The sequence below is a fragment of the Orbicella franksi genome, chromosome 12, assembly GCF_964199315.1.
Source record: "Orbicella franksi chromosome 12, jaOrbFran1.1, whole genome shotgun sequence".
NCBI lineage: Eukaryota > Metazoa > Cnidaria > Anthozoa > Scleractinia > Merulinidae > Orbicella > Orbicella franksi.
This window is the reverse complement of record NC_138156.1, coordinates 5,286,262-5,297,759: the sequence shown is the minus strand read 5'-3', so window position 1 is coordinate 5,297,759 and position 11,498 is coordinate 5,286,262. Positions and strand designations below refer to the sequence as shown.

Genomic DNA, 11,498 nt, shown 5'->3' with positions numbered 1-11,498 from the left:
GAATTTGATGCCGCCTTGATAAACATTGGAAAACTTTCCGCCATTCAGCTGCGAATGAGGCCATCTTATGTTAACTTGGTATAATCTGTGTCGTTTGCACAGCTCCTGTTGTGTGAATTATGAATGATATACACAAATATTTCTGTGTTTTGTGAAGCGACTTTTTTTCTTAATTTTCATCAAATATTTTCGCGGGAAAAATGGCGGTAAACATACGTTTCATTCATACATGCTCACGCTTTTTGATGGTTGATTTCACAACCAGCGCCAGTGCTCAAGCAAGAGTTTATAATGAAGATAGTCTGAACCTTTGGTTTTTGATATTTGTGGTGTCACTTGTAAATCGATGGAGCTATTTGAAGGCATGTACATTTGCATTATTATAACCATTGTAAAAGATTTATTGAAAGTGAAAGCCAATCAATTTAAAATGACTGAATGAGAACTGTGATCAACTCACAACACTGTTGCAAGTAATATAGTATTTTTTCATTGTGACCAGAAACTATTTCATTTGATCATCAATCATTCCAATAAAAGCATATTTGAATCAACATTAGGTAGTTCTTTCACTGAACAGGACTTCAATTCACCTGGTGGTTCAAGGAAAATGTTATTAATAATACAGTTAGATAATAATAAGATTATTATTTATTATCAATTAATTATTGATTTATGCATATATTTTGGCGACTAAAATTTTTCACTGACGACCAAACCTGAACAGTCAGTGGCCAAATGGCCACTAAGGAAAAAAGTTAACTTGGAGGGTTGATTTTAATTAACTCTATTTACATTTACTATGGCAAGGAATATAATTTTAAAGAAATTGCCTGCTAATGATAATGTAAACGGCAAGACTGGCCGGTTGTAGTCTCTCTAAATTCACAATCAACTAAAAAATCTACCTTACTGCAGAAAAACTGGAGTTGGATCAACTTGTGTTAGTTGTTTTTCCCCACCTACCAATAGGACTAAGAAAACAACAACAACAAAAAACTAACAGTGATCACAAATTATGACAGATTTTTTAATTGCCTCTATAGACACCATAAAATGTTACAATATTAGTATAGTTGAAGTAAGGGCAGAACATTTTCATTACAAGGTAGCCATAAAGTAGATTTGTTTACAAACAACTACTCCGTCCTTGAAGTTACAGTATGTTTACCTGTATCATTGACCTCTACACAACTGTTATCCTTATTTCTCACTTTTGCAGAAATCCATTTTGTAAATTAGAAAACAAAACAAAACAACAAATAAATTCAAATCAACAGAAGCACATTATTTTTGGTTAAGACAATAAGGTAAAAAGTAAACCACTTGGAACATGATGAAATGAATTTTGAACAATATGGGTTTACAACCAATGCAGAAGGAATCAATTTGCAAGAACATTATTAATATTTATGTTACTGGATTGACAACAAAAGAAATTGACCAAGAAAAATCTCTTGTTGAGGTCCCTAAATAGGGCAACAATGATGCCATGTGATAACAGAATATATTTTTTCTAGGCTTTTCACCTACACAGTAATTAACAAAAGCTATAGCATTGTATATCACCTTTAGGATAAGTTTACCAAGGGTCCTCACATCTACATCAACTACATTAGTCTACCAGAAAATTATAATTACATAAATGTTCTAATGGAGCCCTAAAAAGACTTTTCTCTGAAGATCTTTACAAGTCTGGGATGCTGTGGTCCATAGTCTTCTTAACAAGGCCATCACCCATACTGGAAAAAACAAAAAACAGTGTAACAAATAGTCAGTGATTCGGTCACTACATGTACATTAGATCACTAACTGTGGTAACTTTTTAAAGCCTGATCTCAACCTAATGGGGGCCAATCTAGAAGAACACACACCAGGCAAAAATCAGTCTTGAGTGTTTAGTAGGGACTAAGATTTAGAGACTTGGGGTCCATAATAATATTACTCTTGCAATATGGCCTGGATTGTGTTTTGCACATGACTTTGTTGGGGCTGGGTGGGGTCATTGTGTTGACTGAATTCTCGGGCAAGACTTTTCTATCTCCACAGTGCACCTCTCCCTACCCAAGAGTATCAGTGGGTATCAGCAAGCTTGACAAAACAATGCCCAGGAGGTAGGATGGGGGTTTACCTCCAATGAACGACTAGTCTCGTCTAGGGAAAGGACCAAACTCCTAGTTATGCTTCTAAACCTAAAAGGGCTACAGGTAAGTGTAACGTGAAAAACAAGATCTACACTCCCACTAAAAGAGCTGATAATTTGCTTTATTCTCATTATCTGCCTGCATGACATTGTAAATATTGTTAGGAAAAATGACAAGTTGATTACTTTGGGGAAATTTTAAAGCCAGGATAAAATCACTTGGACATGTACATACCACTTGATCATGTGCTCATAAATGAAAGTTGGAATGATTGTCAGTGTGATTGTCTGGCCACCCTTTTCAAGAATTTCTTTAATATTGTTATCCTGTAAAACAAGAACAATAGAAAGAAGTTGGCAAGTGTATTCAAACAACTCCCTTGCACATCAAAAGCCCATTGCCACAAGCTTGAGAGGAAGGGGGGGGGGGGGGAAGGGTTACCATTTGAGATGGAGGGGCTACATTATGGTATTACATGTACTGTACCAGCATTGTAAGAACAATAAAGAGTTGGTGATGGCCTTCAGTTATTAACAGGGTGTCTCCTTTAGGTTATTTATGATCTTGCTTACCTTGAGGCCCACTACATTCTGTCCATTCACTTCGACAAGGTTGTGCTCAATCAGTAGTCCATTCCTGCAAAACAACATAAACATGTTTTGAGTCAATGTGCATGCAGGCATAAACAGATAAAACCTAATTGGCCAAAGAATAATTATTTACAGTAAAAGCGGGCAGAGTTAATGCAATATCCATCTAATTTGGGCTTGATTTGGTTGGAAAGTTGTAAAAACGTCCTGTGTTCAAGTTGAATTTTGTGTACTAAATAATAGTTCAGATGTAGTACAGATAACATTATGCATTCAAGTCTACATGTGGACACCTTTTTCAAGTCAGCTCAGACCTATCTGTCTTGTCCTTTGCCAAGCTCATGAATGTAGGGCTGTCATTATGCTTGAAGAAGCTTGTTGCACAACAAAAGTACAGAGGGTGGTCAAAATTCTGAGATAGCTTCGAATTCCTCACAGAGTCATCTTTTGATCAATTTCAAACTTTCTAGTCATCTCAACTAAAGCTACTGGAGCTGATGATTTTGAATGACAGCCCTGAGCTTAGGCCTCTGTTTTCTCCAGGACTGTGTGAATGTAGGGTGGGTGTGACATAATGTGGGCCTACGGGGTAGTATGGTAGCCACTACCAAGTACTTAAGTACATGCATACAATCTGACACTACATGTACACAACTATATACTAAAATCTAAAGTAAGGCAGTTTTCACTGATTAGAATTATCAACAATTTAATCATCCAGTCATCTGGATTTACCTTGCTGCAGATGTGTCTTTGGCAATCTGAGTGATTTTGCCATTTTTAAACACAAATCCTACATGGCCAGCACTATCCTTCTGTAAAACGATTGTCCGTTCAAACGGTCTAGAAAGTAACAGCAATACTTCAATGTCAATCACATTGCAGAGAATAGACAAAACAGTAAACAAAAACAGTATTCTACAATTATGAGAACTTGTAGCAGGTGAAAGAGTCTCTGAATGGTTGAAACTACATGTAGTACACAAGAGCTAAAATCAATGTTGAGTGTTCCAACAAGTATAACTTAACTACATACTTCAACATACATTGTACATGTGCATATCTTGGATTGTGCTCAGAATGAGCATGGCACTGTTCATATACTTGATATTTATAACAAGTGGTTACTGGGTAATTGCTGCCCAAGAGCCCAGGGCAAACTGCTCTGAAGAAAAGTGCAATGTACTAAATAACATGTTCGAGGCATTGCATCTGGTAGCTTGAGGCCTTATGTACCCCAAGACAAAATTAGAACTGATGATAATGATAATGATAATGATGATAATCTGGAGGTTTGATAATTCTACATGTAATGTAATTCTACATGTAATGCCATGAAATCCTATGCATGCAGGCTTGCAGATGCAGAGGTAAGTACAGTTTAGAGTACTTATAATGCACTTAAAACAAAGATGAACTTCTAACCTGTCTCTAACAGCAAATACTACTCTCTGAGCAGAAGCATTCTTCAAAATCTTCATCACTTTATCACTGCTGTAACCAGCCAAAGTTTCACCATCAATCTGTAGAATCTGGTCACCAAATCTCAAACCTCCCAAGGCAGCAGGTGAGTTAGCATGGACATATTGAACAAACACACCCTTGTTAATGTCTCGCACACGCAGACCAACTTTTCCTTTGCCGTCCTTGCAGAGAACAACCTCACGGATGCCTTGTTTGATCTCAGAACGGCGGATGGCGAGGTTATTGTCACCGGTTACTGGAGCAACCATTCCACTGGTCTGAGGTACAACAGCACCTTGTGGTCTTGGCACCACGGCAGTTGTCTACAGAAAAACATGCAAAATGAAAGCTATCAACATTACTCAGTACATGCTGTATCATTCTCAGATAAGATTTTCAGATAAAGAACTCACTCGTGGTTAATAAATAGCTAGTAAAACCAACATAAATTTTGTTTTAGGAAAAAATGTACAACATGCAGAGTTTCCACTGGTTTTGAAAAATTAGAAAATGTATCTATCTGTAATCAGGTTGATTACAACTACAGTAGCGCAAGTAAACAGAGGTTGCAAAGCATCAAAGAGCTTGATATTGGCTTACTAACTCATGCTATGTGATGAAACATTACTCACATATCCTGGAACATGTTGCCTCACAGCATCTTCAGAAACAGCCAAACCCATGTAGTCGTTGAGTGAGGGATACAGACTACTTGTTAGGGCAGGTCCTGGAGCAGAGGCTGGTACAGGGGCAACAGCCTGTGGCTTGAAGGGGAGTAACAAAAGAGTTGATAGTTAGTCGTCAAATTTCAGGACTATGCAAAGTCTATGGGATAACATTCTGTTTCGAAATTTATTGATGCATACTATTCTCTGACTGACAAATGAACGCCATCAATGGTTAGGAGGGGGATGAATAGGTTTCGGATCGGTGGATTGGCCTTAAAAAGCGCACGGATTATGGATTTCTGCTCAGGTGCGAGACTGTTATTGGAATTGTAATGTGTTATAGTCATGAAATATGTTGCCTTCTTTACTAATTTTGCAAAATTAGCAATGGCATTCACATTTACCACTTTACCTTTGAACTTTTGCACTTCTGTTTCTGGATGTGGTTGAGGTTTCGGATTTGAACAAAAGTATTGGTGGATCGACGGATTTGGTGAAAAAAAGGCATGGATCGGCAGATTTGCACACCCCTATTCACCCCCCTTGGTTAGGCTTTCATGCGAAAGTTTGTACACAAAACATTGGCTACAGTGTTGCATGCAATTTCAATCATTATGCCATCAATTTATTAGCAAAATCAGAAACTGTTTTAATAATTCCACCTGAATAATTCCGCATGAAACAAATCTTTCTCGCAGATTTGTGAAAAAGCAGAAACTAGGTTCTGAGAAATGAAATCTTATTTGCCAAATTAAACGTTATTTGTAAACTAATGGTATTAAGTGAAATACCACTGCAATTGATGTTGGACAGATGTTTATTTTCTGCTATGATGTCATTCAATTTCCTACATGAACATGTACCAAATCAATTAAACTGCACCTATAGTAAAATAATGCATAAAAAGGTGTACTTTCTGGTCTATCCGGGAATAAAAATTGTGTAAGATCGGGAGTGATCGAGCAAGTAAAGGGCACAAATTAAAGTATAATTCGTTGTCACTCACTGCGTATCCAATAGCTGGTTGTTGAGCTCGAGCTTGCAGGGTCTACAAACGGAAAATGTATGAAAGATTGTACACTTATTTAAACGGAATTCGAAAGTGGAATGTTTCCCAGGTAGAAATTTCTGGTCGTTAAAGCTATTGGTGAAAGGACATACATGTAAACTTGCAGATTCCTCCACCACTCTATTGCACGCACACGTACACTGTAGCTTGTACATGTAGATCCAGACAGATTCTAATTTGCGACAAGCTACATTCAACAACACAAGACTCAATGAAGTTGATTCCTTCACACAGCATTTGATACACTTAAGATCTATCGTGCAATCAATAAGCTCAAGCCTACAGTAAAATACAGTTCTTTTAACCCTAGCGTATTAAATTCTTGCTCAGCTGTCTCCAGCTCGTTCGTTCGTTCCAGCTTGAATTTGGGAAGTAGCAAAATCATAAGCATAATACCTGTGCTTGGGCCATTTGATCGACTTTCATATCTTCTAAGGAAGGATACAGAGACATTTTGTACTATATCTTAGTGCGCTGAGCAACTTTATCACAGTCACGATGGATGGATTGAGGAAACTCTCGAAAGGAGCAAATAGTTGTCGACGTCGACTTCTATGTTTGGAACAGTGACGTCACTCTAAAATCACATGACATTGACGTTCTCCTAATTTGGTAGTTTTCGTGACGTAAGTACATTATCGATCGTATTCGTCATCTACGAAGTTGTTTCGACCGTCAACGACATTTGGCGGGAAACGGAAGCCATCTTGAAGTATTTTGAAGCCGTTGAAATGCGTTTGCGTATTTGGGAAAAATGACTTTCTCAATTGGAAATGGACGCTATTGCAAGCTTTTTCCTGGTAATGCTCCACCGAGACGGGTGCTCATTGAAGACCTCAGCGAGCCAGGAGTGCTGTCAAGTGCGTTCATACAAGGTTTGTGCGAAAAAAAACACTGGAAAATTACAGTAAAACTACTGAAAGCATGGCAGGTTGTTTTAATTTCCGTGCAAATTTTGGATAACCACTCTATGCGACCTGCATAAAATTGCCACAATTTAAGAAGGTACTTAGATTAATAATGGTAATAGGACTGAGTGGAGTCCAATTCGGTCTGTAATCATACGAGTGATTAACAAAATCGGACGACCGCGAAGCGGGAGTCCGATTTGTTAATCACGAGTATGATTACAAACTGAATTGGAAGACATGATGTCCTGTTACCATTATTAATCTAAGTACCTGTTACCAATTAATCATAACAATTACAATTTCTTCAAATGTGATTGGTGCATAAACTGCTGTATTTTGCTCTAATTAATCTGCAAAGTTGTAATCGGACAGTGTAATCGGACAGTTGGCTGTAATCGGACACCTGTAATCGGACAGTTACATGAGCCAATCATTTTAAGTCCTCTCCACTAAATCCACCAATCACAGTATTGATTACAATCACTATGGTAACCACTGACTGAGACTGACTTTGTAAAATTGTAAAGGTTTAGTCTCTGGTGACTGTTTTGAAAGAGACTTGACAGCCATTTTGCGAGCTGTTCTCCATATTTTATAATTATGATATCTAAAATGACAATAAAAAGCTCTTTATCAAATGAAACTTTTACTTTTGTGAGAAATTGTAATTGTTATGATTAATTGGTAACAGGACATTGTGTCGTCCAATTCAGTCTGTAATCATAGTCGTGATTAACAAATCGGACTCCCGCTTCATGGTCGTCCGATTTTGTTAATCACTCGTATGATTACAGACCAAATTGGATTCCACTCAGTCCTATTACCATTATTAATCAAAACTATGACAAAATTCGAGAAACGAACAAACCATCGATAGAGCACTGAACGATTAAACGTCGTTATGAATGCTGAAAAACATGGCAGTTTACTCAACAGTGCGTGCAAAATGACGCGTACTGTCCAATTACAAGCATGACGCGTACACTGTCCAATTAATGCTCAAATCGGGCTGCTGATAGCCAATCATGTTTGAGAATTTTGTTATTGTTTTGATTAGAAAAAAAATTTTAACTGTATTGCTAATCTAAATTTGAAATTTAATTTACGATTTAAGGTTTTTATCTAAGTATGTATCATTAGGATTTTTATCCCCCCCCCCCCCTTATTTTTACCCTTGAGTATTGCAGTGATGGGTATGTCCCCATGAAGGACCCCACCTTGTGTAGATGCGTAGGAACCTGGAGAAATGAGCAGTGGATAATAGTCTGGTTCAGAAGTTTTAAAACATATATGCACCTATGTATATCAGAGATGCCAACCTAAAAAAATCAAAATCCGGGAGATCGCCAATGTTACCTTTTTTGACCCTAAAAGATGTTGTTCAAAGTAAAGATCTTCAGATTAAATCTTAAACATTCATCAAATGTCAAAAATACTTTCCCCAAAAATACAAAAAAATCAGCCAAAATATGTCAGAAAAATGTATTTTATGCCCTGTTATTTGTTTCTCTGGGAGATTTGGTGACTCGTACGGGAGAGCGGGAGATTCGGTCTGTATCCAGGAGACTCCCGGATAATCCGGGAGAGTTGGCATAGATGGTACATACCTGTACACCTTGCTGCTTTTTTTCAAACCAGTCAGTGCTAGCGTAAAAGTTTATTTGACAAGCTTATAAACAAATACTGTGAATGGGATGATCATGGTGTTTTCCATAAAGCTTTGTAAACTTATTAATGACTCTGTGAGATATCTGCTATCTAGTGTCGAGCGATACCCTTGATCAACACTCCATCAACATGTTGATCGACACTTGATCAACATCTTAATCAATACTTACAACACTAGATTGATACTCGATTGACATCTTAATTGACACTCAATTAACACTCAATCAATATTTGATTGAGTATCACTTGACACTCGATGACATGGCTGTGAAAATTAGTTGAATCTCAACTGACTGTCAACTGAGATGTTGATCAAGTGTTGACTGGGTATTGTTGAAGATGCTGACTGAGAGTTGATGTCAATCAAGTGTTGATCCAGGGTATTGATCAACGTTTGACGGCGGAAACCTTTCGTACACATGATCCAATTTTTGTGTATCCCCCATCCCCTCCCCAACTTTTTGTTTTCCAGATATGTGTAAAAAACCCTGCACATTTCTTCTGAACAAATAGGTTGTAATTCATCTGTTCAATTGTGAATCACATGTGATGTTGTGGTAAGAACAAAAAAGTGACACATGAAGTGATAGCGGAGTGTGTCACTGATGTTTTTACCACATTGTGATGTCTTCTGTTATCTATTACTGAACAGGTCCAAGGCAACATGGAATCTAGTTTTTTATATAACAATTCATATTTAAGAGTAAATGCCTATAAAAATGGACCTAAATCGCCTATCAATGGCACAAGTCGAAAAATTGATTTCGCTTGTATTTTGCCCATAGATAGGTCCTAGTGAGAATAGAAACGGACCATAGTTAGTTTCTGCTTATACAGCTTTCTTTGGTAGAAATACGCCAAAAACGATTTGGACCCGATTGGGCTCAAAATCTACTTCCGGTTTTGCTGAATTTTCCAAATATTTGATTGCTTCGTGCTCCGCAGAACAGCTACTTGAGAATCTTTCAATGGATTTTATATTCAGTTCAGGTCTTCGTGGTATGACTGAGCGAAAAATAAAATAAATCAAAGTTAGTTTTGAGCCCGAAAAGAGATCAAACTGACACGCAAAATTTTACAGTGTGTCGCAAGAGAATTATTGCATGAAAACATCGCCATATTTTTCTATGGGCTATAACTTTAAATACCATAAAAACACTTTCTACGGGTTAAATATACACCCACCTGTTAGGCTATCAAAAAACATCTCTGGGCAAATGATTTCAAGTCGCCCGCCTTGGCCTGTGTTTCTCATAGATTTTGCCCAAAATCCGGCGCTGGAATGTAAACAATTGCGTGACGCGGATAGCCACTCTCGAGTAAAATATTCGTTTCCAGCAATCCGATGAAAGCAATATTTGAAACGTAGTGTAGATAAAATAATGGAAAATGTTTTTTTTTTTTGTTTGTTTTCTTTTTTTGTTTAAGTTAGTATAAGTATGTATGTTTTTTCATTTGCATTGCAACACCCACGACATCCCTGATAAAGAACGTTTCTACAGTACTCCGGGAAATGATTTTAACACTTATTTATTTTATTGAATCACTGATGACTTACAATATAGTGGCAGTTTTAGAGATACACTTGATCAATCCTCTATGGTTTATGGCAATTGAATCATTGACTGACAAATAAAGTCAAGTGGAAATACCATAATTTCTATAAACTACTAACTGCGTGATGGCATCTCCGCTCTTCTAGCTGTGTAGAAAATTTGTACCTACACAATATGCTCAAACTCAGCTAGAAAACCCGGAATTTCTTGAATTGAATTAGCCCAGGAAGCAACTGCGTTTAAGTTTCGATCATACTGGGAAAAAATCCATCTTTTCTACTTTGGTTGTTTGATCAATTAACTGAAATTTGCAGATCATAACACTGGTAGACAAATAAACATTACAGTGGTCGATCTAGGACTAGGTTTACACTAAAGGAGTTTTTTTGGATTCGTAAAAGTTCATCAATTTTAGAGTATTCGGATTAGCGGGGGTTTACAGTGAAAGGACATTCGGATTCTTAACTGTTTACACACGACGATAACTCCGGGAACATTCATGATGGAATGGTTAACGAGCAGTTTGTTGCCTTGACAACGAGAAACAAAATGCCTCCGAAAATAAGGCTAGGGGTAGGTTGAGACAGTCTGAAGTTTTCTTTCAACTCGCTGACCACGGTACTGTTGTCCATCATGTCAGGTCCCTCCAGGTATTTATTCTGGTCTTTTCTTAATATCTAGAACCGTCGAGGTTTTCGAACGTGCCATCGTCGTCATCTGCGTAGTAAAGTATAAATTGGGTTTCTGAGGAGTAGGGCATTACCCATTATAAAAGTGATTATCTACACCTGAAACAGCACGAGGTAATCACCCAGCGACCGCCATCAAATGGCCATCAATGTGTCTACGACTCGACTACGACTGGATCATGTAATCCGCCATTTTCGTTCCACCGCAAACTCAAAGATCACAGGCGGAAAAATATCCGAATTCGAGAGAAAATCGTTTACACGACAAAACTGTCCAGATTCAAAAGTTTTCGGATTCAAAGTTCCCACTTTAAATTCCGGATACAAAATCTCCGGAGAAACGACCAAACCGGGGAGTTTTTATTTCGGATTCATCCACTTTTGTGTAAACGGCAAAATCAATCCGGCACTAAAATGTTCAGAATTCATCACGAATCCGGAACAATTTCCTCTAGTGTTAACCTACAATCCTGGCCATAAGTTGTTGGGACACCTCCCCCTTTTGCGTGCTAAAACCCTCGATTTCAGCTAGGTCCTTAACGTTTTAGAACAAAAGATGAATAGAAGCAAGTACAATTGACCCCCCTCCCCCCTAGCAATGTTGCATGAAAACGAAGCTATTCTAAAGACTAGATCGGATGTGGGAAAAAAGGAAAAAGGGACAATAGAAAGTGGTTAGACAGTTGTGTTGGAACCAAACGCGATTGCTGAAAAATCGCTATTATTGGAATAAGACGTG

The 11,498-nt window shown here is 37.7% G+C and overlaps 2 protein-coding genes across 2 annotated transcripts in view; one reads left to right on the top strand and one right to left on the bottom strand.

Annotated features, from left to right (window-relative positions):
- Nucleotides 1–1,017: 1,017 nt before the first annotated feature.
- LOC145464059 (syntenin-1-like) lies at nt 1,018–6,477 on the bottom strand. The gene is made up of 8 exons (XM_081447876.1): nt 6,332–6,477; nt 5,873–5,914; nt 4,831–4,962; nt 4,160–4,521; nt 3,470–3,577; nt 2,717–2,780; nt 2,379–2,470; nt 1,018–1,742 (listed from the first exon to the last, which is right to left on the bottom strand). Exons 1-8 carry the CDS (start codon nt 6,386–6,388, stop codon nt 1,688–1,690), a joined length of 912 nt encoding a protein of 303 aa, XP_081304002.1. The 5' UTR covers nt 6,389–6,477; the 3' UTR covers nt 1,018–1,687.
- Nucleotides 6,478–6,601: 124 nt separating this feature from the next.
- LOC145464058 (uncharacterized) overlaps nt 6,602–11,498 on the top strand; it is a 13,228-nt gene continuing 8,331 nt past the window's right edge. Inside the window, exon 1 of the mRNA XM_081447875.1 lies at nt 6,602–6,810. Coding sequence (XP_081304001.1) covers nt 6,690–6,810 — 121 coding nt within the window. The 5' untranslated portion in view covers nt 6,602–6,689. The remainder of the gene's footprint in view (nt 6,811–11,498) is intronic.

Bases quoted from the DNA above. Each gene is read 5' to 3' on its own strand.
- LOC145464059 (XM_081447876.1), bottom strand. From the start codon at position 6,388: ATGTCTCTGTATCCTTCCTTAGAAGATATGAAAGTCGATCAAATGGCC. The intron at 5,915-6,331 runs GTATTATGCTTA...TTCCGTTTGTAG, and splicing joins ATCAAATGGCCCAAGCACAG to ACCCTGCAAGCTCGAGCTCA. The intron at 3,578-4,159 runs GTTAGAAGTTCA...GTTACTTTCTAG, and splicing joins GTATTTGCTGTTAGAGACAG to ACCGTTTGAACGGACAATCG.